Source organism: Eubalaena glacialis, chromosome 10 (genome assembly GCF_028564815.1).
Source record: "Eubalaena glacialis isolate mEubGla1 chromosome 10, mEubGla1.1.hap2.+ XY, whole genome shotgun sequence".
In the NCBI taxonomy this organism is placed as follows: domain Eukaryota; kingdom Metazoa; phylum Chordata; class Mammalia; order Artiodactyla; family Balaenidae; genus Eubalaena; species Eubalaena glacialis.
The window spans coordinates 73,290,804-73,318,428 of NC_083725.1; the positions used below are offsets into that span (position 1 = coordinate 73,290,804).

Consider the following 27,625-nt stretch of genomic DNA (forward strand, 5'->3'; position numbering starts at 1 on the left):
ATTTTCACAGTGTAGGTCACAATGAGATCATCGGCGTGTGTCAAGTAGGCAATGAAGCTGAGAGGCTGGGCAGAGACCACTGGAGTGAAATGTTGTCATATCCGCGCAAGCCCATTGCACACTGGCATTCCCTGGTGGAGGTAAGACCCTACTCCCATGTGCTCCTCTTTGCAGAAGAATAAATGCTTTACTGTTGAAATGCAGGAGCCACCAAAAATATGAGTGTACCAGGGTCTATGGTCATCAATGTGTTTCCCTGGTTGCATTTCCTGGGACCGCTTGTTGGGAATTGCATTCGATCTGAGATTGAGTCTGTGCTCCCTGCCAGTCTGGTAGGTTTTGAACATTGATCAGGGATCATCTGTTACTTTGATTGTTTTCAAAAAAGATCAAGATTCTCTTATTTCATGTTATGGCTTTGGGTTGACATTTGGAGGACATCTGCAGGATCTGAGTGAGTGTGGAGGTCCAGGCCATCATAGAGTGACTTACAGCTAGCATCAGAAAAAACTTGAGACTGGGAGAGAGGAAGCATGGATTCTGAGACTGGCTGTAGCATGAACCTGTGATTCTGGGCAAACTGGTTAGTATCAACTGTATATGATAAAAACCTCCAAGTCAACAAACCACAAAATAACAAGTGAAATGGAAATTTATTTCTCTCTTACATAAAAAAGGTCCAGAGGAAGGTTGTCTAGGAAGGTTGTCTAGGCTGTTAAAGTGGCTCTGTGGTTGACAGAGATCTAGACTTCTGTCTTTCTGCTTCCTTGTCCCGGTGTGAGGTATTTGTTTGTTTGTTTGTTTGTTTTGAGGTCACCTCATTGAGCAACATGGCTGCTAAGCTCCAACCATCACATATCTTCCAGGCCAAGAAAGGTGAAGACAAGAGCCAAAAGCACACACATTCCTTTTTAAAGGATTTTCCTTGATGTCTTATGCAACACTGCTACTTCCATTTAAATTAGTCACAGAACTTAGTCATACAGACATGTATGGTTGCAAGGGAGGGTAGGAAGTGTATTCTTTTTGTCGGTGGCAATGTGCCCAACTGAAAAAGCAGGATTCTCGTTGCAAGGTAGAAGAAGAGAGTGGATACTTGGAGGCAGTGGACCATGGTTCTGCCTCCCACCCTCATTCATTCACTCACTCCCCCCATCCTTTCCTTTTCATTTATTCTTCCCCCATTCATCTTTACTCAGTGACTCACCCTCTTTTTTATTTACTAACTCATTCTCTCAGAAATAAATCGCATTCACTAAGTGACATTTCTGTGGGTCAAATGCCGTATTAGAGAAAATATAGATGTAAGAAACCTTTCCTTCCCTTGAAGAGCTTATAGACCATAAGAGAGAGGATGGCGTGTAAGTTAATCACTGAAGTGCACAATCGTAAGCATTATCATCTACATCAAGTGCTACAGGGGCACCAAGGAAGCAAGTGTCACGCTTGGATGAGCTTGTCCATGAAGGATTAGTCCCTCCTGCTCTTGGGAAGCGAAGAGAACTGAGCCCCTGGGAATAGGGACACCAGAGAGCGTGGGTTCCAGGCAGAGAGCTTCCTCTTACTCTCCCAGGGCAGGTAGCTCTGTTCCCTGCAAAGCCATCCTGAGAGGCCAAGACCAGAGTCTCACCCAGTGTGGATTCTGCTGCCCTGGACAGTCAGGAGAGTCTAAGTAAACATGCAGGGCAGCCATGGAGAGGCAGGAGGGCCCCAGGGGATGAAGGGACAGTCTTTCTTTGTTGGAGATCCTGCCGGAGGGGAAGAACAGGACAGGGTCTGTGGACTGATTCTAAGCTTCAGGGCCTCTGGGTGGTATACTCAAGGAGAGCCTAGGGCCCTCCTGATTTGCAGGTCCTTGAGGACACCTCTGTCCTTGGGCCGTAGAAGTGAAGACTGTTTCCTGGGCTCAAAATTAATCCCTATGGGAGACCATAGAACCTGTGAACCACTTCACAGTGGGGGGGACTGGTGCTAGCTACACTGCACATCACTTCTTCAGTTCCTGGTGGAATTCTCAGAGGAGTCTCTCTGTGGACTGCCAGAGCCTGTCACTAGCAGGGGGAGTTAGAGCACTTGTGATAGGCTTTTTGCGCCCTTACAAAGTCACTGCCGACTTTCATTCTTATTTGTAACCTGAAGTGTCAAAGACTGTCAGGGCTCTATGCCTCTCGGGACACAGGAAATGGGAAAGGAGTGAGGATCAGGGGTGTGGCGTGGGGCTGAGACGGGAGCCCTGATTGTGTGCACAAGCACTTCTGTCTCAGTGACCTTGCCAGGGAGCGACTGTGGATGGGGCTGTGAACATGGGGCCCCGAGCACGGCGCGTGCACCTTACAGGAGGAAACGTGTGGAAAGCGGGCCTGTGAGGCTGCCCTCACTGCCCAGGAGGAACCACCCTATGACTGGCTGCCCGGGAGCCATGCCTTAAACCCGGAGCACTTGGCTTGCTGCAAATCTGTGTTGGACAGTTTTGTGAGAGATACATGTTTTTAGAGTTAAACCACTGAAACTTGGGGGTCATTTGTTACAGCAGCTAGAATTACTTTGGCGAATTCAGTGGTCTTTTCTCAATGGTTGCAGCAGAACTAAGGAAATGAAATGTCCCTTATATGGAAGGCAAACCAAGGGAGGCTTTTCCTGCCCTGTTGCTTCATGTGTCTTTGAAGTACATGCCTGGGACTTCGGATCCATCCTGAGAGGAGAAGCAATACTTTCCCTTTTAAGAATAAACATGTTATGAGCGGAATTGGGGCAGTGGTACTGGATGAGATGAAAAGCAGGGTCAGAGGGGTGCCCGTGCTTTGCTGACAGCTGTCAGGATGGAGGAGGCCGCGGGCAGAGCGGTTTTGACATGGATGGACCTAGATTCAAGTCCCCATGCTGCCACTCAGTTGCTTGTTCTTCCCTTGCTGGATCTCAGTTTTCTCCTCTGTAAAGTGGCTGTAATAGTGCCTATCCCACAGGGGTGATTGTGAGGATTAACCAATCTAATGTATGTGAAGCACCATGGCTGGCACCCAGTAAATGCTCAGTAAAATTCCCAGTTATGACCATTACTATGTATGTCCCACATTCTGAGGGATTGCTGTGTGTCCTCATGGGACTGTCGCACAAAGAAACATCATAATGTTGGTCACGGAGGGAAAAAGGAAGGTTGGGCGTATCCCACACCCCACATGCTGCTGAGCCATCACCTCCCACTGGGAGAAGGGGTCATTTGTGACTTGGCTGGATATAGACACACGTATTTCAGTTCTGTTCTTTCTCCTGTCTTCCTTGGCCTTAAAGATAAGTTGCTGTTACACTAAGAACCGTTAAATTTTCTGCTGTAAAACAAAAACAGCAATTAAGTTGCAGTTCTCTGGATGTGTGTGTGTGTACATAAGCATTTGTGTAAGAATGAATGAGAGAGAGAAAGAAGAGAGAAGATATGGGGTAGTTAGGATTTAGTACGAAGGGAGGCTGGCCTGGCAGAAGCTCTTCGCTGCTGGGGGCTGAGGGACCAGGTTAGGACTGAACCCTGAGCCCTGCAGAGATCTGGCAGCCTGCTTGGGGCTGCATCCAACACACCCTGACCTTGCCAGAGCAGGTGGCAGATGGAGTCTTCAAAGCCAATGAGTTCAGAAATCCGTTTCTCTCTCAGAGAATCTGGATGGCTTCACTGCACACTCAAAGGTCAGCCAGTGCCGCTCCCTTTTCTCTCCATGATGTCAGAGGCTTGGGAAGCTGTGTAAACTCCCTCAGTGGGCTGCCTGGGCCCGGGGGACAGGAGCGTCCCCTCCACGGAGCCTCAGGGGATGACAGAGCTCTGACAGAGCTCCCACCGCCCTCTCCTCCATATATCCAAGAGAAGATGGTGCTGGCCTGGCCACATCCCGGCACCTTTCCCACCCCTGCACGTGGAGCTGGCCCCCACCATGCAGCTCCGGGGAGAATAATAGAAATAGTTCCAGGTTTTCATCACTTCCGTGTGAAGTGCTGCCTGACCTCTGGATTAACACGTAGTAAACTTGGTTTGATGGGAAGAGCAGACCACAGACACCATTGGGTTAAGTCAGTTTTTACTTTTCTAAAAGGGATAGACTCCAATCAGAATACACAGTGAAGGTCAGCAGCATTCCCCTGATTGACAGAGGTGTAAGATCCTAAACCCCGAAGTCCTGCTCAAGGGTGCTCAGGTGTGAACAAATCTTCCTGTCTCCAAGCTCAGCATTTTCTCTGTGCCCCTGGTGAGTCTGACAGTCTGCAGGACCACCTCAAAGAGCTGGAAGCCCCCTGCAACTCCGGGTTACGCAGTTCCCAGCGTAACTAGGGGCAGGTGTGGCACAGTACACCCTTGCAGAGACAGAGTCCCCATCCTCCAGCCTCTGCCGCCCTACGGGTGTAGATTTAGAGCTGTATAGCTAAGGCAAATGTCATCACCCAGACTCGACTGGGAGTTACTCTAGCAGGCCCTTTAAACAAGCTCTAGATATTATCCATCAAGGGCCCACCAGGGCCTACCTGGAGTCTTCAAAGTCCACACATTCCCAAGATTACCCAGGTTGGGTTAAGTGTCCACCCCTGGTCCAGTTTGCTGGAGGTCAGGGGTCATGGAAATGTGACCTGGTCCCACTCCAGCAGGAGCGTTGAGAGTAGACTTGCTGAGAAGTGTCCCCCTGGCAGGACAGGGAAATGGACACAAATGACCCCAATCTTCTGCTTCCCAGAATATTTTTTTTTTTAATTTTTATTTATTTATTTATTTATTTATTTATTTATTTATGGCTGTGCTGGGTCTTCGTTTCTATGCGAGGGCTTTCTCCAGTTGCGGCAAGCGGGGGCCACTCTTCATCGCGGTGCACGGGCCTCTCACTATCACGGCCTCTCCTGTTGCGGAGCACAGGCTCCAGATGCGCAGGCTCAGTAGTTGTGGCTCACGGGCCTAGTTGCTCCGCGGCATGTGGGATCTTCCCAGACCAGGGCTCGAACTCGTGTCCCCTGCATCGGCAGGCAGACTCTCAACCACTGTGCCACCAGGGAAGCCCCTTCCCAGAAGATTTTGAAGTGAGGGAGTCAAAGGCTTTACTCTGGGCCAACTGCTATTCACAACAGATTTAGGAAAGAGGAGTGATTCCCCAGAAAGAGGAGGGGTTGACTGGAAGAAGCCAAGTGGGAGATCAGGTTCCCCTCAGGGAGTCTGAGTGTGTGTAGGCCTTGGGTCCTGGTGAGGACTAGACCAGCAGAGAAGGAAACTGAAACCAGAAAAAAAAAAAGCAGGCACTAGGCACAGGGTGGGAAAGCCCAAGGGAGTTGCAACCTGCCTTCTGTCTCCTTCCTCCTTCCCAAGCTGGCGCCTAGGCGAGAGAAGCGCAAAGGCCCTGGTGACAAGGGGAGATCTGTGCGCTTGCATCTGACTGGGCGTGTTGTCCAGCTTGTCTTTGGCCATCAGATGATGTCGTCACTACGTGTGCTGCTGGGACCCCCTCGAGGCTGACCAGGCCACGCTGCGCCTCTTGACTGCCCTGCAGATCTCTGAGGCCTGGCAGCACCTCTCGGCTGAGAGGTTTTCTTTGCAGCCCTTGGTACAGGTCACTTCCCCACTTACTGGACCCCCCCCCCCAAAACCTTGTCGGCCAATATTGTCACCTCCTTTCCACATCTTCCAAGCATTCAGGGGCACACAGGAGCTGCAGGAGACTCAGTGCCATTACAGGCACCCTCTTCATGCCCATAAAGTTACGTGGCCATTTCTACCTGTTCCTCTAGCCCCGTGTTGGCACAGGGGCCATTTCTGCCTTCAGCTTCCTCCTCAACCCACCTGAAACTCGAGACTTCAAGCCTGAGGGGTGAAGCCAGGACCTCACATCAAGCCCCGCCCCCCATCTCTCCTACCAAAGGCTCTCTACTTCCTCTTTCCGGCTGGTGGAACCTTACTTTATATCAGAGCATGATTTCCTTTATACTATGACTTAGGTTCAGATCTCCAAGGTTTCCTCTCAATGTGTAGAGGGAACATTTGGGATTTCGATGTGTCTCTTTTCTCTTGACAAGGCCTGGCTTTGGAGACTTTTGTTTTTGTAGGGACTATCTGGTCATTGACCTATCTGATCATCGTGTTATTTGCCCTCAGTTTGTAGGAACATATAGCATTGATTCCTTTGCATGGAACAGCATGATTTACAGAGAATGGAAATACTGTCCCTGTTACATAGGTATTAAATTAGTATTTGAGGAATGAATGAAAGAATGAATGAAGGAGACATATAAGGAAAGCAGTTGGGTTCCTCTAGTTCTAAAGTCCCACAATTTCCCCCTCAAAGGAGTCCAAAGGAGAAGTCAGTTCGGAGCAAGTTGTAAAAGGTATCAAGACTGAATTTACAGTGGGCTCTTCAAATGGAGATGGTCCTTATTAAGCTCCAAGCTTTGATCACCTTTTCTCCATTTAGGAGAAGGACATGAGAAGAGACCATTTCCCCCTTGGTTCTCATGAACTGCCCGCTGATGGTAGTGGCTTTGCATTTCGAGTGCACTTGAGAAATATTCAGAACAATAACTTAGGCACCTTAGTAAATCATGAAGGTCCCCCTCATGCTGATGATATGCGTGTCCAGGTTCTAGAGTGCTTCAGTATCTTCTTTCATAAGAGACAGAGGAAGCAGAAACCACAGACATCCCTACGGTGAATGGCAGACTGCTGTACCCTGAATGAGAACTGATCAGGAGGGGTGACAAGAACATTAGCCCACAAGTTGGCTTTTCTCACCAGGGAAACATTTTAGCAGCAATTTTACATCAGGTAATGATTCACTCCGCCTACCTGTGAAGATAAAAAAGAGAAAAATAGAGGGAATGCATCTTTTGGACAAAATAAAGGACTTATCATTGAGATTATATTTTTTCAAAAAATAAACTATTTTTATTGGGGGATTTAGTATGCCAATATCCATAAATACCAGCAGGGCCACTGAAGCAAAACTGATTGCAAAGAACAAAGAAATGTGCTACATGTTGCAGATCTGAAAAACATGTAACAAACTTGTTAGAATCTGTGCCAATTGATGTAAGTGGCCAGAATGCAGTTTGGACCAGTAGGCATGGTTAGTGTTAATGGGGCGTTGTGTTTCCAGCTGGTGGAGGGAATGGTCAGCAAACAAAGCCAAGAGCATTCAGTATTTCCCAAACAAGTCCTCCTTCTTGTGTAGAATTATCTGGTTTAGGGAAAAAAAAAAAAAAAAAAGGATGCTAAGCATTTTCTCATCTTCAACTGGGGTACAAAACCGGTGACTCTTCCAGGAGTCTGTAGAAATAGCAATCATACAAACTGCGGAAGCATTAAGGTAAACACTAGAGGTATAAAAGATAATAACAATGTGTTGGAAAATAACATTGCTGCCCAAACAGAAAGTCAACTGCATCTTGACTCTCCTCTCTTACAAATGACCCTGCCCCAGCAGTCACTGCCCTGGAGCGTTCCTGCAGCACACTTGAATGGTAATTAAATAAGAAAGTGGTTAACAATGGGCTTGGGCCTTCAGCAGTCTCATCTCCAAGAATGGCGTTCTGATGTGACTACTAATACTGTGGGCTGATGGGCCAGTTCCTCCCCCATAGATGAAATGAACTAGAATGGCTTATGCCAACCTCTGAAAGAACCACACTCCCTCGTGATTATCTGTGGGGAGGAGAGTACTTCCTGGGTTAGGGGTCCAAGGCAAGGGTGGAGCATCCTGGTGTCAACTGAAAAAAAATGCACAACCTAGAAGTTGAGAATTATGTTTTACTGGGCTCACAAAACTGAGAACTTCAGCCCGGGACGCAGCCTCTCTGATAGCTCTGAGGGACTGCTCCAAAGAGACAGGGGAGGAACCAGGATACATAGGAGTTTTTGCAACAAAGACCAGGTAGTCGGAACATCAAGATTACTGTTAATTAAAGAAAACCAAACATCTCTCAAATTAAGGAATTTAGCGCTTTTCTGTGTAAGGGAAGATGCAAGAGTCTGGGCTCACTGAAATCGTTCCTTTGATCTGCACCTCAGCTCTCTGGGGCCAGTATCCTGTGCTTTCTCATCCTGAGTCTCCTCATGGTGCACTGTCGGGGATGGTTTGATGGGGGGCATCCTGTGTTGGGGAGGCTGTAATGGGAAGGCTTGATGGCTGCAACATCCTTTGTGTTTTTTTTGCAGGGGGGGTTGGTTTTGGTTTTTTGGTTTTTTGACCACACCACGTGGCTTGCAGAATCTCAGTTCCCCGACCAGGGATTGAACCCAGGCCACTGCAGTGAAAGGGAGACCTAACCACTGGACTGCCAGGGAATTCCCCAACATCCTTTGTTTATCGATGTGGCAGGCAACATTTTTCCACCGATAATGGCAAAGGACAGAATGTCTAGAAGGCCGCTGCTCCTGGAAATGAGTCTTTCAGAAGATGTGCCTGTTGAACGCTGTCTGCCAAATGTCAGCAGAACAACCTGTTAAAAAGACAAAGCTGAGTTTACTGCTTACCTGGTAATTGAAGGGGAAGGGCAGGGTCTGATCGATATTTTCAAGTATGGTTTAAGGTGGGCCTTTCAGTATGGCAAGGGGGATGATTCAGGGGATGGGGAAGCTTGGTTAGGGTTGGGTAAAGATCATGATGTAATAGTTTAGGTGGACACAGCAATGTGAGGATTTTGAGACCAGGATTCAAAGAGTTTTGGGGTATAAACCGTCTGTTGATACTTTCTAAGGAAGAGTTGATGGTTTTTTGGAAAGTCCCAGTAATGAGCAATAATGTTGTCTGCAACTTTCATCTCTCTTGGCCAGAGTCTCTGGGAATAGTAAAGTTAATGTTAATGAAGGCAATAGAATAGTAAAGGCAAGTTAATGTGGAGTGCATTCTGTAGACAGCTGGCTGTGTTGGGGTAGATGGCTTTAGTTCGCACACCCCAAGAACGAAAAGCAGAACGAGGGCTGACAAGGAGCCTGCCTAGTTCTGTGGGTACCGACACAGACAGCAGGATGTCTTTCTGATGACCATGACTTCTTCTTGGGGATTCTAAGGAGCCTGGCTCCATCCTTGGCTCCAGTAATGGAACTAAGACCTAGTCCCGGGCTAAACCAGTCAAGCCAACCATGGGGATTAGTACTATCTAAGCTGATTCAGTCAGAGAGTATTATAGAGTGTTTGGTGTGAATGCTTGGACAAAGACGCTCTCTCTTTCTTGTTGGATGTAACTAAAGAAGCATACACGCCAGGAACAGCTGGAGCCCTTCTGGACCTCTAGAGGAAGCAGGGTTAGGGTGAGGCCAACCCCATAGGTGGCAGAATAGAGAGATAAAAAGAATTCAGACCCTCGATCATATGGTTGAGTTGCTGGATCAAGCCTCTCCTGAACATAATGTTACCTCTGGCCTTTATGAATATGTAAGCATATAAATTTCCTTTGTTATGTAAGCACTACGAGGTAGGATTTCTGTTACTTGAAACAGAAAATATCCGGGACATAGGCGAACACCCACCCCTGTCCCAACTGGTGTTCCCTTGCAGTGAAGAGAACCATTCCCAAAGATGTCATGATATCAGCTCATCCATCTTGCTCACTGTGATATGTCCAATGTCTACCAAAGTAAGTGGCACATGACAGACATTCAATAAAATTTTCCTAATGAAACAAATTGTCAGTGTTTGGTTAATTAGCTTGTGTGTTGAAACAGTTGTGGCCAAAAGAGAGACTCTCTGCTCTTAATGACACAAATACTGTATAAAGTGAGGGGGAAAGCCGCTTTCCTTTTGCATTTATGTCTTATTTTTCCAAAGGAAAAATCAAATCCTGTGTGGATTTGAAGGACCCATGGACAGCTCTCCATCTATGATGGCTCCCTTGGGTTGAAAAAGGCACAGTTTCCTTAAGAGTGAAGATCAGTCACACGATTTTCTCCTACCATGTACTGCATTTCATTTGTTTAGAATGAAAATGAAAATCTATGGTCTTTTAATAATAGTATTATAGCAGCTCTAACATTAACTTTTTTTTAATTTTTTTTTAAACTTGAGTTTTGTTACTCTTTTTTTTTTAAAGTGTTGCACTATTTTTTTTTTTTTTTTTTTACTTTTTACACTTTATTTATTTATTTATTTATTTTGGCTGTGTTGGGTCTTCGTTTCTGTGCGTGGGCCTTCTCCAGTTGCAGCGAGTGGGGGCCTCTCCTCATCGCGGTGCGCGGGCCTCCCACCGTCGCGGCCTCTTTTGTTGCAGAGCACAGGCTCCAGACGCGCAGGCTCGGTAGTTGTGGCTCACGGGCCCCGTTGCTCCGCGGCACGTGGGATCCTCCCAGACCAGGGCTCAAACCCGTGTCCCCTGCATTGGCAGGCAGATTCTCAACCACTGCGCCACCAGGGAAGCCCTCTAACATTAACTTTAATTCTCTGCTTGTTTATTTTATTTTTATTTACAAGCTAAAGCTCAATTGTATGTTTAAAGTCTGTGATCCGTAGTGGTAGAATTACATATCCCACCCCCATTTTAAATAAAAATCAGAATGAAATGTGATGACATTGATCATTGTAATGCTTAAAAATAAGGAAAGGGGGTTTTCTGAAAAAAGCAAGGGGAACTTTGCAAATCATTGAGCAATTACATAATGTAATCAACTGACTATGTGAGTTGTGCTCAGATTGTCAGAAAGAGAAGCAGTTGGGAATGAGGAGCAGGAAAACAAAGGTGCGATATTTTTTTCCCTCCGTAGCTGAGGATCTGAGTGGAGCTACTTACATAGTGTACATACTGACAGTAAGTGTCCAGGTTGAAAAAGTTTACTAGAGAAAGGTCATAAAACCAATCAAGACAGCAAATGCCATCCGACGGGATTAAGATTGATGACAATTAAATAACGTAAACATTCCAGGTCTTCCTGTTACGAATGCTTAATGAAGTCTCTGAAGGGGACATGGAGGTGTGGATCCAAGCAGAATGCTTTTTCTTGGGCTCATCTGCATCTCCCTCCTTGTTGACTGGAGACGGGCCCACACCGGGGAGCAGAGCTGAACGGGAACAGGCAGCACCTATTCATGAGGGGGAGATGGGCATGGAGGAATTGGCCTGGCTGCAGAGGGGTCTACACAGTCCGTCATCAAGATACTGAGGCTGAGCATCTGGTGCTTGCATCCTAGTTCTGGAAGCTTCCATCCAAAGATAGTGAGTGGAGCCCCCCAGTGACAATGACTGTGGCTGCAGATCCAGCCTCTAACTAACGAACCAAGAGCCAGGCAGGGATCAGGGTGGGCTTCTGTGTTCCAGAGGGCGATGGCAGAGCTCCTCATGGCAAGCTTTCAGGATTGAGGTGGGATCCAAGCAGGATCTCAGGTTGGCAGGCTGGGGGTCAGCCTGGTGGAAAGGTGAGGGTGTGGGCATTGGACTTACTTTGGCACAGAAGGTCCAGGAATGCGTTGAGAACCCAGGCCCCTTGGCTGTGGAAGGTTGTTATCACAGGACCCTGAAGGCTGGCAGGGCAGCCACATGCCTGCAGTTCCGCCTCTCCAGCCTGCAGGGTCTAGTCAACATTGTCTTCAGAGGTGAGTAGCTGGGGGTGAGACAATCTGATCTTGCATTAAAAATTTTACATTATTTAAAGTTGCAGAGCGTCCATTCCCAGTATGAGCACTAATGGCTCTTATCCTACTGCTTAAAAATAATGTGACCCTTCCGTTGCTCTTCAAGTATGGAACCAGAGTACCATGTGAATGTGGGCTCACCTAGAACTAAATCTTTTTTTTTTTTTTTTTTTTTCAGTATAATCTTACTTTTATTTTATTTTTTTTTTAAACATCTTTATTGAAGTATAATTGCTTTACAATGGTGTGCTAGCTTCTGCTTTACAACAAAGTGAATCAGTTACACATATACATATGTTGCCATATCTCTTCCCTCTTGCATCTCCCTCCCTCCCACCCTCCCTATCCCACCCCTCTAGGTGGTCACAAAGCACCGAGCTGATCTCCCTGTGCTATGCAGCTGCTTCCCACTAGTTATCTATTTTACATTTGGTAGTGTATATATGTCCATGACACTCTCTCACCCTGTCAGAACTAAATCTTATATCAGGAATAAGGATCCAGGGGTCCTTGTCGAGAAAGAAGTAGTAAGAGAAATGCTACACTCTCAGGATAACAAGGGGAAGTCAGGGATAGCGCCATGGGTCGCACTGATGCGTCCGGCAGTCTAAGCTATCACACATAGTGCACCATCCTCTCCACCTCTTGTCCTGCTTCTCTCGCACGTCAGTAGGCACCAAAGAGTTAATAGCAAAGGCCTTGAGAAATCTGCACTTTGTTAAGGGGAATAGCTTTTAGATCCAGCTGCTGCCGCCAGATGAGATGCTTGAAAGCAAGAACGGAAATAATAGGAAAGAAAAGGACTTTTGAATCACGTGGAAGTCTTTGAGGACTCCGCAGCCCAGCAGATGTTCCTCTTACCATTTCAAGCCAATAATTCTCTAAAGCCCCCCGGCCCAGTGTAGCTTCCTTCACTGTCTTTACAGGTTGTGTTTGAGTTCATGGGAGCCCAGGGGGCCGCTCTGCTGGGTTTGGACTTCCTTGGTAGTAGGAACTAGGGACAGAATTAATGATAGCAGTAGCACTGAGCCCTGCGTTGTAGTTGAGGTGGATGGCTCTGAACTTTAGGAGCGTCCTTAAGCAATTGCAGATCAGTGGGTCAGCTGTCAAGACCAGAAGGGGACTCCATGAGCCAGGGCATGATGGGGAACCAGGGCTATGAAGGAAAAAGCATATCTGAGCCAGACTCAGAGCTTCACCCATTTCCATCCAGAGAGGAGGGCTTAGAAGTTACGCCTGGGCCCCCTCCACCATCACCACCTCTCCATGCTCAGAGACCATTAGGTGGCCTGTGTGTCTATAAGGCTCTGTTTTTCTGAGTGAGGTGCGCTTGCTGAGTGGGATGGGGTGGGAGGTTGTATAAGGGGCCCTCCGTGTGGTTGAAGAAGCTGAAGGAAGAGTAGATTTGGGGGAGAGAGAGAGGTGGTGGAGGGCAGCCAGCCATAGGGAAAGGAGTTTGGTGTTGGGGGAGAAGAGGAATGAGGGCAGCAGGGAAATAGAAGACATTTAAATAGATTTAGAGTCCATTTTGCTGACAGGAGACAAGTTCACCTTCACAGCTCCAGGAAATCTTCAGTAGGATTGACATGGATTTGCATTTGGATTGTAATAGGAGAACTTGCTGAGTCTGACTCCCAGACTAGAGGGTCCATGAAGGTCCTACAGGGTTCAAGATTATTTGTAATCTGCTGTTCACATGCATCTATAGATGTACAAATTTAAGGCAGTTCTTAGCAACTTGAAGCATACCTAAAGCCTTAAATTAATTGCTTAACACAGCTCTGGGCAGTTTTTGGAGTTTGGGTTTTTTTTTCCTGAATTCTTTCCTGAAGCGAAATCTAATTTGGAAACTGAATGTATAAAACAGATAAATGCAAGAGCTACTGTGTTCGAAGCAGACAAAAACTGAGGAGCACAAATTCATTTAAAGAGGAAGGTGTGACCCAGTTAAACGTCCTGGTGGACCAGCCCAGTTGTGCTGCATTAGTGTCTAAAGACAGGGGAACCGACAGCCGGCTCTGGCTCCTAGAGCTGCTGTGCTTGAGCAAATTACCTAATCTCTCTGAGGATCAGTTTCCTCCTCCATAAAATGGGGCTGCTAGTATCTGCTTTTAAATACCTGGTGTGGTGATTAAATGATAGAACATGTATGAAAGCTCCTAGCATAATATCTGGCAATGAAGGATGCTCCCTGAGTGTTCATTGAATAAGTGGGAAAATATAACTCCACCCAACTTTTCAGTCACTCATTTTTTTTTTTTAATTAATTAATTAATTTATTTTTGGCTGCGTTGGGTCTTCGTTGCTGTGCACGGGCTTTCTCTAGTTGTGGTGAGCGGGGGCTGCTCTTCGTTGCAGTGCGAGGGCTTCTCATTGCGGTGGCTTCTCCTGCTGCGGAGCATGGGCTCTAGGCTCGCGGGCTTCAGTAGTTGTGGCACACGGGCTCAGTAGTTGTGGCTCACGGGCTCTAGAGCACAGGCTCAGTAGTTGTGGCGTACGGGCTTAGTTGCTCCGCGGCATGTGGGATCTTCCCGGACCAGGGCTCGAACCCGTGTCCCCTGCACTGGCAGGCGGATTCTTAACCACTGTGCCACCAGGGAAGTCCCTCAGTCACTCATTTTTGATGATGCTATTTCCATGCTCAAATAAAGATAACTTTTGGGAGGTATTCCAAGTTTGTCATTTCTCTGGGTTTGGGGATTTCCAGTGCTTCACAGAGACTTAGAATGTAGGGTGTAGCACAATATTTCATTAAGTTCTTGATTATACATGGAATAGAGCAGTGTGACTCGAATGCTCTTGGCTATGATTTACAGTAAGAAGGACATTTTACATCACAACACACACACATATAAAACTGCGACAAAAGTTTCATGAAATAATACACATCCATGTGATGCATTTTGGAGAAAAAAAAACGTATTTCATTAAGAAAAAAGAATACTGGTCACAACCATTAAATTGATTTCACAAACCTATGATGGGTCACGATCTACATTCTGCAAAAATGAAATAAAGGATATGTACTTTTAGAAAGGCCACTGGAATTTTGATGCCATGTGGGAGTATTAAGAGGGAAATATGGAATCATAACCAGCTGCATGCATTTTTAGGGCCATCCAGAATGCGTTTTCTCCAAAAGACCAGAATTCTAGATTTTTCATCACATCTCTTTGTCAGGAAACAACCCCATCCCTTGGTTTGAGCTTCTCTGTGTAGGTTGCTGCATGCCTGAGTTTGTGTTGCCACATTTGCATGAGCACAAATAGATTATTTTTATCACAAATATGTATATATATATATTTTGCTTTTTTTTTAATTTATTTTTGGCTGCATTGGGTCTTCGTTGCTGCGCGTGGGCTTTCTCTATTTGCGGTGAGCGGGGGCTACTCTGTTGCGGTGCGCGGGCTTCTCACTGCGATAGCTTCTCTTATGGTGGAGCACAGGCTCTAGGCGCGTGGGCTTCAGCAGTTGTGGCACACGGGCTCAGTAGTTGTGGCTTGCGGGCTCTAGAGCGCAGGCTCAGTAGTTGTGGCGCACGGGCTTAGTTGCTCCGCAGCATCTGGGATCTTCCCGGACCAGGGCTCGAACCCATGTCCCCTTCATTGGCAGGCGGATTCTTAACCAATGCGCCACCGGGGAAGCCCTATCACAAATATTTTAACCTTCTGGTTTGGAGCTGTGCTTTGCCTACAATGCTTAAACGGCACAGAGACACCAACTGTGTGTTTATAATTGAAGAAGAATGTTGGGTAAAGCCACAAAAGGAAGGAATGGCGACTCTTGTTGGATGTGTGTGTCGCTGCTGTGAAAGAGTTCCCCGAGGTACCTGGCTCCACATCGACTCCCCCCCTCCTGCCGGGTCCCGGGTACTGTCCAAAGTCCTGAGGACGCAGGGCCCACCTCCAGGGAGACAGTGGGGGATTTGTACGGGAGCACAGGCAAGAAAGTTCCCAACCACTCGTTGGGGAAGGGTGGTGACCAGAGAGACATGATGACCCACTAGGGCAGGCTCTAGAAAATGAGTAGGAATCCTCCCGTTGAGCAAAGAGGAAAAGGAACCTCAAGGAGAAAGGTGAACACTTCAAAGGCATGGTGGAAAAGAAGGGCTGGTGCCTGGGACACCAAGGAGTTCAGGATGACCAAAACACAGGGTACGCAGGGGACGGAAATGAGGCCAGAGAGGGAAGGAAACGATAAGGAATTTGAACTTTCTGCTGGGGCAGTAACGGAGCTTTGGGGTAATTTTTGAGAAGAGCTGAGCATGCTCAAATGTGTATTTTAAAAGGATCACACTGACCGTCTGGAGGAGCACGGGCTGGAGTGGTCAAGATGAGCTATGCTCAGGCCTGAAGAGGGAAGAAGTAGGGGGGACGGGTGGGAAAGGATGCCTCTGCAAAGGGTTCTGAGAGGTCAGGGGAGGGAAGAGCTCAGGACGATGACCAGGCCTCTCTGTTGGCCAGATGGAGGGTCCTGGCATCCACTGAGCTGCAGAACAGCAGAGAAGGGACAGGATGTTTGGGGTAAGGGTCAGGGAAGAAGGAGCTGACAGGAGAGAGGGGAGATTAAGGAGGTTCACTATGTGCCAAAAACAGTAGAATTTGACAAATCAAACCGTTCACATATTACCTTCCAAAAGATGCTCTTCTGGAAGATATATTGTGATTTTAACCCCAGACGTGCACACACGCATGCACACGCTGCTCCTAGCTCCTACCCTTCTCTGAGCTGACAGCCAGTCCAATTCTGTTCTGGGCCCATGGCCACGTGAAGAAGACAGATTGGTTCACCCGGTCTTTAAATGAAAATGCCGATGCCCATAATCTGCTGACAAAAGGCTAATTAGCCTGAATTTTAAGTCCCAGATCCCTCGGGGAAGAGCATGTCAGGAAGTGCCAAGCTTTACAGAGCATAGCTTTCCCTGAATTAAGGGAGGTTGCAGGTTTTGTCTGCTGGCCCGCGTCTCAGACTCCACTGTGATCCCACTGGGGGGAGAGGGGACCTGGATTCAGACGGGCGGGCTTTTCCTATTACAGCCCTCTCCCTGCTGAGGCCGAGAGTGAGGACCGAAAAAAGAAAATTCTGGAGCAGCAGTCCTAAAGCGCACTCAGACAGATGGGTGTCCTCTGAACAAGGAGTGGGGGGAAACGAGGACCGGAGAGAGACACGGGAGACAGGGTCACCTGGAGACGGTCCACGTCAGGTCACCGAGCAGCCTGGGACAAAATCTGTTCAAATCAACCGCAAATTAAACTGTGTGCTATCTTGAAATCATTCCTGAGCACTAGACGCCGCTCCTCTGCCCCCTTCAGATCCCTCAGCTCTCTAGAGAAGGAGAGAGAGCCCCCCAGGCCTGCTGTGCGCACGGGCGCGGCCGGCTCCCCTGGGTGTCCGTCTGTGTGTGTGTCCTTCCCCTGAGCACAGCAGCCTCAGCAGAGCTGTGGTGTCGCCGGGCGGGGCGCGGGGCGTCCAGACTGGAGACAGACAAGGCCCGAGGAATTAGAGTTAATGAATATGGACAACTCCTTCCAGTGTCCTGGCCGAAAGGGGAAGGCAGGTCAGGCCCGTTGCTAGAAAAGGGTGAAGGATTTTTTTTTTTTTTTTTTTTTTTTTTAAACATCTTTATTGAAGTATAATTGCTTTACAATGGTGTGCTAGCTTCTGCTTTACAACAAAGTGAATCAGTTACACATATACATATGTTGCCATATCTCTTCCCTCTTGCATCTCCCTCCCTCCCACCCTCCCTATCCCACCCCTCTAGGTGGTCACAAAGCACCGAGCTGATCTCCCTGTGCTATGCGGCTGCTTCCCACTAGTTATCTATTTTACATTTGGTAGTGTATATATGTCCATGACACTCTCTCACCCTGTCACATCTCACCCCTCCCCCTCCCCATATCCTCAAGTCCATTCTCTAGTAGGTCTGTGTCTTTATTCCCATCTTGCCACTAGGTTCTTCATGACCTCTTTTTTTTTTTTTTTTTTTTTTTCCCTTAGATTCCATATATATGTGTTAGCATACTGTATTTGTTTTTCTCTTTCTGACTTACTTCACTCTGTATGACAGACTCTAACTCCATCCACCTCATTACAAACACCTCCATTTCATTTCTTTTTATGGCTGAGTAATATTCCATTGTATATATGTGCCACATCTTCTTTATCCATTCATCCGATGATGGACACCTAGGTTGCTTCCATGTCCTGGCTATTGTAAACAGAGCTGCAATGAATATTTTGGTACATGACTCTTTCTGAATTATGGTTTTCTCAGGGTATATGCCCAGTAGTGGGATTGCTGGGTCATATGGTAGTTCTATTTTTAGTTTTTTAAGGAACCTCCATACTGTTCTCCATAGTGGCTGTATCAATTTACATTCCCACCAACAGTGCAAGAGTGTTCCCTTTTCTCCACATCCTCTCCAGCATTTATTGTTTCTAGATTTTTTGATGATGGCCATTCTGACCGGTGTGAGATGATACCTCATTGTAGTTTTGATTTGCATTTCTCTAATGATTAATGATGTTGAGCATTCTTTCATGTGTCTGTTGGCAATCTGTATCTCTTCTTTGGAGAAATGTCTATTTAGGTCTTCTGCCCATTTTTGGATTGGGTTGTTTGTTTTTTTGTTATTGAGCTGCATGAGCTGCTTGTAAATCTTGGAGATTAATCCTTTGTCCGTTGCTTCATTTGCAAATATTTTCTCCCATTCTGAGGGTTGTCTTTTGGTCTCGTTTATGGTTTCCTTTGCTGTGCAAAAGCTTTTAAGTTTCATTAGGTCCCATTTGTTTATTTGTGTTTTTATTTCCATTTCTCTAGGACCTGGGTCAAAAAGGATCTTGCTGTGACTTATGTCATACAGTGTTCTGCCTATGTTTTCCTCTAAGAGTTTGATAGTGTCTGGCCTTACACTTAGGTCTTTAATCCATTTTGAGTTTATTTTTGTGTATGGTGTTAGGGAGTGTTCTAATTTCATACTTTTACATGTACCTGTCCAATTTTCCCAGCACCACTTATTGAAGAGGCTGTCTTTTCTCCACTGTATATGCTTGCCTCCTTTATCAAAGATAAGGTGACCATATGTGCGTGGGCTTATCTCTGGGCTTTCTATCCTGTTCCATTGATCTATATTTCTGTTTTTGTGCCAGTACCAAACTGTCTTGATTACTGTAGCTTTGTAATATAGTCTGAAGTCAGGGAGCCTGATTCCTCCAGCTCCATTTTTCGTTCTCAAGATTGCTTTGGCTATTCGGGGTCTTTTGTGTTTCCATACAAATTGTGAAATTTTTTGTTCTAGTTCTGTGAAAAATGCCAGTGGTAGTTTGATAGGGATTGCATTGAATCTGTAGATTGCTTTGGGTAGCAGAGTCATTTTCACAATGTTGATTCTTCCAATCCAAGAACATGGTAGATCTCTCCATCTATTTGTATCATCTTTAATTTCTTTCATCAGTGTCCTATAATTTTCTGCATACAGGTCTTTTGTCTCCTTAGGTAGGTTTATTCCTAGGTATTTTATTCTTTTTGTTGCAATGGTAAACGGGAGTGTTTTCTTAATTTCACTTTCAGATTTTTCATCATTAGTATACAGGAATGCAAGAGATTTCTGTGCATTAATTTTGTATCCTGCTACTTTACCAAATTCATTGATTAGCTCTAGTAGTTTTCTGGTAGCATCTTTTGGATTCTCTATGTATAGTATCATGTCACCCCCAAACAGTGACAGCTTTACTTCTTCTTTTCCGATTTGGATTCCTTTTATTTCTTTTTCGTCTCTGATTGCTGTGGCTAACACTTCCAAAACTATGTTGAATAATAGTGGTGAGAGTGGGCAACCTTGTCTTGTTCCTGATCTTAGTGGAAATGGTTTCAGTTTTTCACCATTGAGGACAATGTTGGCTGTGGGTTTGTCATATACGGCCTTTATTATGTTGAGGAAAGTTCCCTCTATGCCTACTTTCTGCAGGACTTTTATCATAAATGGGTGTTGAATTTTGTCGAAAGCTTTCTCTGCATCTATTGAGATGATCATATGGTTTTTCTCCTTCAATTTGTTAATATGATGTATCACGTTGATTGATTTGCGTATATTGAAGAATCCTTGCATTCCTGGAATAAACCCCACTTGATCATGGTGTATGATCCTTTTAATGTGCTGTTGGATTCTGTTTGCTAGTATTTTGTTGAGGATTTTTGCATCTATGTTCATCAGTGATATTGGCAGGGTGAAGGATTTTGAGAGCAGGATTTTCTTTTTCGGAAGCAAGAAATGTGAGCATTTTTATAGGCTGAGGTAGAGGTCGAGAGGGAAGGCAAGACGGAAGAGAGGGGAGAGAGAGGGGGTGACTGATGTGTGGGCTTTAACCTGGAGATGCGTGGCCCTGGTCTACTCCCAGCTTTTCTCGCCGAGCACACAGGATGTTCCTCCCCGTTTCAGGCACAGCCTGGCTCCATCTCACCTCTGTAGCCTGTGGAAGCAGATGTTACTCCCCAGGTGGGGTTAGGAGTGGCCTGAGGCTGCTCTCCGTACGAGGCAGGACACCCGGCATCTATGCAGCGCCCCTTACCACCTCCCACAGCGGCCAGAACGAGGCCCAGACGATCTCCTGCCTCCTCTCTTCCTGCATCTCTAAGTCCCCAGGTTTCCTCTGCAGACGTACCGCACTCTCCGGTGTCCTGGAAGCAGCTCAGCCCTCTTCCAACCTCGCTCAGCCTTGAAAGGGCCTCTTTCTCCACCTGGATCCTGCTGGGCTTTTTGCAGCCTCCAGAGGCTGCTCTTATTCTGTTATCAACTTTGATCAGGTTGTCCGCAGCAACCCCCCTCCTCCCAGTACTCTGCAGTTTGCCACCGCACCCCTCGGATCAGAGCCCCACTCCTTGTCATCCCGTGCACCTCCATGCCTCACCGCTGACGCCTGAATGACATGCCACACCTCTGCTTGGACCTCACCTCTGATTTCAGCGTCAGCCCTTGATGCAGAAGCTTCTTCCTGTTAAATCGTCTCCTCCCCGCTCTAATTCATAGCCCCCACCTCCATTCACTTCCAGCACGTCCAGCTGTGGACAGTTTTTGAGCATTTATTCTGAAGTCCTAAAGGGCCCAACATTGATGCGAGAGGCCACCCCTCACCACTCAGGATGCAAACACTCACTGTGCCCTTCTGGCTTCGATCAGACAAACTGCAGGACATTTGGAGGGATGAAGCAGCCGAAAAACCCAGCTTAATAGAGAGGACAAAGCTCTGGGAGAGAATGGAAGAGATTATACAGACCAGTGGAGGCCTGGACATTCACACAACACAGAAGAGGAGGAAAGGTCACTCTGTCACTGCGGTTTCATGATGGTGTGAGACCTCCACCTAGAACATGAACCTAAACCTTCTGGGAAGCTTTCTCTGTTCTAGGAAAAAAGGAGGTGATGGGGGATCCGTGATGGAGCCAAAGGCGGGCTGATAGAAAGAGGGGCCTGTCTGATCTCCAGTAGCCTTGAGAATGCTGGGTTCTGCCTGCCAAGGCTGCTGTGGAAGCATCTGACCCCCATGCACAGCGCTGCCCCATCTCAGCCCCCCTACATGCACACACAGCTCCACTCCCATGTCTGTAGAAGAGGCCGTCCTGACCGCCGTGGTTTGTACAGTGTAACCCTGGTCACAGGTGATATAAGAGCCACGGGGCACGTGCTCCCAGCAGCCAGTCTGTGGGCTGTCCAGTGACACGTGACATGGCCTGATACCCCAAGGTGGGTTGGGTCAATTAGATCCTACCCCTGCACTTGGTAGATGTGAAGAAAATGAGGCATCAGCGGAACCATGAGATGAAGGGAGGCTTTAGAGGTCTTGGTAAGCCATGAAAAAAATTACATTATAAGTACGCTGAAATTGTAGTGAATGGAAATATATACTCAGTAGAGGATTAAGAAGCCAGTTGGTGAAATGAGGAGAGGACAGAGAAGTCTCATTAATAGCAGACCAGAGACAACATCTAGAAGTTCAGATGCTGATGTTCCAGGGGTTCCCTTGGACCCAGAACAAAACTCCTGCTCAGTTCTTCACAGGGCCTCTCTTACCATGGTTTCTGCTCTTGAACTTCTATGAGAATCCATTTCCGTTGTTGCCCCGTGAGTGCTTTTACAATAAATCACCACCACCACTCCAGCTAACCTTTTATTGAGCTACCTTGAGTGAGTCTCTGTTTTTTGCAACCCAAAGACTGACCAGGACACGTGTGGACTTGTCCTGCCCAGAAGTACATTTGGTGGGTGTTGGATTTGGGCCACTCTATTTGTTTTCACTTAGTTTGTCACAGTCTAGCTGTGCTTAAGATGAAACCTTAAAATGGTGGGAATGTCTCTGAATAGAAAAGAAGCTAGAATGAGCAGAACAACACAAGTAGAAATGAGGTTTATCCCACAGAGAGGAGTCCAGAGTTTCTGGAAGAGAAACATAGATGAAGAAGAAGCCCTAAGAATGTGGGTGTGAAGAATGCTGCTTGGTGGGAAGCTTAAAAGACCCTGGTTGGTGACTCCCTGTTGGGGGGCATAGAGCAGCTGTGCATGGGCCCCAAAGATCTGATGGCAAGATGCCTTCCTGATGGTGAATAAGGTGTAACAAAGAGTTAGCCGAAATTGGGCGAACTGACTGCTTCTCCTGGCCAGAGACAACCCACTAGGAGCAAACAGTTGCATCTTCAGACACGATGATTTTGGGGTGGAAAATGAAGGACTTGAGAACACAGGGGCTATTTTCATCACTTCTTCCCATCGCCCTTTGGGACTCTGGAAGACCTAGGAACATCTCAAAGAAGATCAACAGTTACCTAAAAAGATCAGGTTGATATTTAGCTGAGGCTATGAACCCTGGCTTAACATACTAGAAGACACCATTCTTAGCCAAGAGTGCAGAAGATCTTATACAGACGGGGGACTGGTGATTGATGAGTTAGTCTCATCAGGAGGATTTAAAAATGAATACCAGGAGGAAAAGGGAAACAACACAACAAAACAGATAACCCATTAGACCAGTTGCTATGAATGATATTAAATGGGATGTGGAAAAAAGAGTTTCAAGACAGGCAGTGCCCAGGAAGGAAGACCAAAAGCCTAGCTGTAAGTGGCCTTAGGTATCCCAATGCATCCCTCACAGAGAACAAACACTAACCCAGAGCAAGGTCTGCAGGCACCCAAGCATGTCAACAGACCACTTAGAAATGGGCAGACTAATGTGCTGTGCCTGCCTGGAAAGCTGTGCATCTGAGGCAGAAGACTCATTGAGAAACAGATGCGTGGGTCTTACCAGAAATGACCGCACTATGGGAGTATCACAGGTAGAGATTTGTTTCTCCTGAAACAAATCCTAGCACTAGTGCAGAGATAAAATCTCATCTTGAGGGAGAAGCTCACTGAAAAGACATTTCCTGGAAGTCTTTGTTGGTTGAAAACAGAGGATCTGACAAGTTCATGAGTTGCTTTGCTGGCAGGATAAATCAGAATACTTTCGATGTAAAAAGCAGAGGGAAGGGGGGAGGGGTAAATTAGGGGTATGGGATTCAGAAATACAAACTACTGTGTATAAAATAGGTAAACAACAAAGATATATTGTATAGCACAGGCAATTGCAGCTGTTATAATAACTTTTAATGGAGTATAATCTGTAAAAATGCTGAATTACTATGCTGTACACCTGAAACTAATGTAATGTTGTAAATCAACTATTCTTCATTTTTTTTTTAAAAGAACAGAAATCCTGACACAAACTGGGTTAAGCAATGAGAAATGTATCATCTGGCTAAGGAATTAGAGGTAAGATAGGGATCAGGGATGGTAGATTCAGGAGCTAATCATGGGGTCAGGAACACTGGATCTTTCCAGGCTGCCGTCTTCAGGTTGGCAGCAAGATGGACGCACTTCCAGGCATTGTGTCCAGACGTGAAAATAACCAGAGGAAAATGTACTTCCTGAAGCTATGGAGCAAAGAATAAATTTCTCAAGTCCCCAACTTTCCCCTTGTATGTCATGGTCAAAAGTATGCCAAGTTTAACTCAGTCACTGGCAAAAGGAATGGGATTATGTGGGCCAAACAGGTCCAGCCCTGGAGATGGATCCCCTTCTCATGAGGTGCCTAGGTAGGTGCATGGCAAGAGGTGGGAACCTGGATGAATTCAGGGTTCACTTAGGAAGAAGGAAATAGGGGGGATGGGTGCTGGGTAGGTCATTAACAGTGTACTTCACCAGGCATCTTCTGATAAATGTAGACAGTAAGGAAAAGTGTATATTAAAATGTGAAGGAGAAGAAGAAAGAAAATGTGTAGAAAAATGAGAACTCTTTGGCTAAGTAGAAGTAATGAGACCCTTAGGAGAACTGCTCTATCATCAGAGAGACTGAGGCAGTGAAGGGGTGTTTGGATATGGTTAGATTCTCCCATCAGCTTTAGAATAAAGATTTTCAAAACCTCAGAAGAAAAAATAAAGGCTTCTGTTGCTGGAAGCCTTGATGGAGAGACTTGAAATATTTGAAAAGCTCTTTAGAGTGCTATTCTGACTGTGCAATCAGAGGTGACAGTAAGGGAGGTGCTCACAGAAACACACAATTTTTTTTTTTAACATCTTTATTGGAGTATGATCGCTTTACATTGTTGTGTTAGTTTCTGCTGTATGACAAAGTGAATCAGCTATACGTATACCTATATCCCCATATCTCTTCCCTCTTGCGTCTCCCTCCCACCCTCCCTATCCCACCCCTCTAGGTGGTCACAAAGCACCGAGCCGATCTCCCTGTGCTATGCAGCTGCTTCCCACTAGCTATTTTACATTTGGTAGTGTATATATGTCCATGCCACTCTCTCACGTTGTCCCAGCTTCCCCTTCCCCCTCCCCGTGTCCTCAAGTCCATTCTCTACGTCTGCGTCTTTATTCCTGTCCTGCCCCTAGGTTCATTAGAACCATTTTTTTTTAGATTCCATAAATATGAGAAACACACAATTACTGATATTTTACATGGACATGTACAAAAGATGAAAAGAAACAGTAAGGAAAATGCACTCTTGCCTTTTTCTTACTAATTGGTCTCTCTCAGCACCACTTCTGCCCCTCTGCAGCACTTCCACTTTCTAGAAATGTGAAATTTGCCTGTTTATCCACTTCCCTAAAGGGGCCCACTCCTGAACCTAGAAATCTGCTCATCTCTCTGTACTAGGAAGCTGCGCTTCTTCAAAGAACCAGCGTACTCGATACAAGGCCACAGGTTTTTCACAGCTAGGACACTGTGAGCTTCATGCAGGAAACTGCTTTGGTTAAAAATACTGGACAGGATGTGCTTCTTCATATTCTCCTGGGCTAAGGACTCCCAAAGCTACTGCTATTCATAGCATCCCAAAGGGATGTGTGTCCTACCGTCTGCGTTAGCTGGCCACGTCACATCCACCAAGCCCCAAAGGCTTCCCCTGATTCGGAGGACATTGTTTTCCAGCCTGGACAGAATCCCTTCTTCAGACTGACCATCCCCTTGTCCGTCTAACCTTCCTGCTGTGACTCCCCACCACTCCCCCAATGTCTGCAACTCTGGACTCCATCATCTGTCCTCCTGGAAAGAAACCATTTTCTAGCCAGTTCCAAAAGGCTCAAGCCAACATAGGCAGGGCAGCAAGTCAAGTCTGGACCAGAGTTTACCAGACCGGTAGCCCCGGCTGAGAACCTCTCCAGGTGAGGGCTGATCCTGGCCGGCAGGAGACTGGCCTGCCCTCCACCTGCCTCCTGTCACATCTCTGCACACGCCATCAGCACTCTGCGCTACAGGGGAAATCCACTGAGAGGAGGAGCTCTTCTTCTAAAGCCCCAGGGCTCTGCCAATTCCCACACCTGGCGGCGGGACGGGGGAACCTTGAGAGCATCCTTTACAAAACCAGCCCTCGTCTGGTCTTGGCCCTCCGTCCCACTGTTCCTGAGCCCAAACCAGGATGGAACATGGTATCAGGTCTGACTTTCAGAACATTTGTCACCTTAAGGACCAGAGTCAACACCGGGGGTAAGTTTGAGGCTCCCAGGGATGCTCAGCACGGGCTTGTGCTGCCAACACTGTGGCTCTACACCACATACTCTTCACCTGTGATCCTGGCCTCAGCTCATCTCCACACAAACCCCAGCACTGGCCACCAGCCTCTGTAGCTCCCCACTCAAACTGACCTCCCTCCTTTATGATTCTGGACTTTACTGGACTTCTGTCAGCAGTTTTCTCCAGTCGTAGTGCTCTCGCCTAGTAGTCACATGGGTGATAGGGCCTAAGTGATCTCCTAAGAGCAAATAGCCCCGTCCTGGGGCCTCTGCCATCAGCTCTGCTACCCTTTGCTGCCCTCCCCTGGCCATCTGTGTCACTGCAGGTGACCCTTCAGTGCTCTGATGGCTTCATTGGTGTGCTCATTCTTTCTTTTTTTTTTTTTTTAATCTATTTATCTATTTATTTATTTTTGGCTGAGTTGGGTCTTTTGTTGCTGCGCGCGGGCTTTCTCTAGTTGCGGCGAGTTGGGGCTACTCTTCATTGCGGCGCGCGGGCTTCTCATTGCGGTGGCTTCTCTTGTTGCGGAGCAAGGGCTCTAGGCGCGGGGGCTTCAGTAGTTGTGGCACGTGGGCTCAGTAGTTGTGGCTCGCAGGCTCTAGAGCGCAGGCTCAGTAGTTGTGGCGCACGGGCTTAGTTGCTCCACGGCATGTGGGATCTTCCCAGAGCAGGGCTCGAACCCGTGTCCCCTGCATTGGCAGGTGGATTCTTAACCACTGCACCACCAGGGAAGCCCTGGTGTGCTCATTCTGAAGCATTTATTTAGGGCCCCTCTGTAGTATCCAATGTGTAGACAAAGGATTTGGCAATAAAAGTATGTGGAGCTTGCCTTGCACAAGCACACAGTCTACTGAGGAAAAATGAACAGAGAGAGAAAGAGAGAGAGAGAGAGAGGGAATGAATGAATATGAATGAATGGGAGTAGAATGAATGAATTCCAGGGTACCCCTGTGAAGCCTGGATTTACTCATCATTCCACAAAGTCCCCTGCCTTGCACCTTCGCCTGACAAAGTCCTTGGAGTTGAGCACCGCTTCCCCTTTAGGGGTGGAAATGGGGACCTTTGACACCCGCCCTGCTCCAAGTAGTGGAATGTGTTGGTCACATCTGTCTTCTTCCTCCCTAGCATTTGATGGTTTGTTTTCATTCATAAACCAAATATTTCTGAGCAGGTGGTGAGCATTCTGCCAGGCACTGGAGATACAGAGGGAAAATGCTAATCCCATCCCCCATGGAATTTACAGTCCAGCTAAGGATGTCTACATAAGTACATCATGAGACAGATTGTTTGATGACAGCTTTGATAAGTGTTACCTGGTGCTGTGTTCTGTCTTGTTCACACCCAGTAAGAGCCCTGCAAGAATACGGTATGGGGTCCCTGGCTTGGGGTAGAAGAGATGAACCACAGAGGAGCACAGCCTGTGCACGCAGTAGGCGTCTCAGAAAGTGCTGAATGCATGAACGCGGCTACAGAGAACCAAGCCCATTGTTTCCCATGAGCTCTGCTGAAATCAGCAGCTCCTGTGTTCACCCCTCACCTGCAGCATGCCCACCCCAGCCTCTTCTATCCACCTACCTCCTCTCCAGATGCAGGTCCAGATGTATGAAACTGCTGGCCAGGACCTTTGCCAGGTTCCTGGTCAAGTCGAGGACAGTTCAAGAGCCACAGTCCATTATTGCAGGGACTGTGTCTGCTGGGTTCACCAAGGTGTCCCCAGTCCTCCGCACAGCACCCGGCACATAGGTCGTACCTGGTAGTTCTGTGGTGGTTGTTGAATGAACACATGAATTCTGCATAATTATCCAGACAAGAGCTTAGCTTCTGCAAGGAACTTAATTGTGATTGGGCTCATTTGATCAATAGAGACAGCTCTCCTGGTTCACTGTAGCCAGAAGTGGATTTATAATCTAATTTGGTGTATTGGCCGCAAAAAGGATGTAGACCCTGAGTTGTAGTGACCCCATGGGTCAACCTCCAGAGCAAGGAGAGCTCCGCCATCATCC

The 27,625-nt window shown here is 47.0% G+C and overlaps 1 protein-coding gene across 3 annotated transcripts in view; it reads left to right on the forward strand.

Annotated features, from left to right (window-relative positions):
* Positions 1-27,625, forward strand: part of SYT9 (synaptotagmin 9) — a 207,729-nt gene that overhangs the window by 140,847 nt on the left and 39,257 nt on the right. For 2 of the 3 annotated variants that reach the window (XM_061202940.1, XM_061202941.1), the window contains exon 6: positions 11-140. In XM_061202940.1, the coding sequence (XP_061058923.1) occupies positions 11-140 (130 nt within the window). Of the gene's footprint in view, positions 1-10; positions 141-8,330; positions 8,447-27,625 lie in introns of those variants that run through there. The other variant, XM_061202939.1, reaches the window with a different exon arrangement.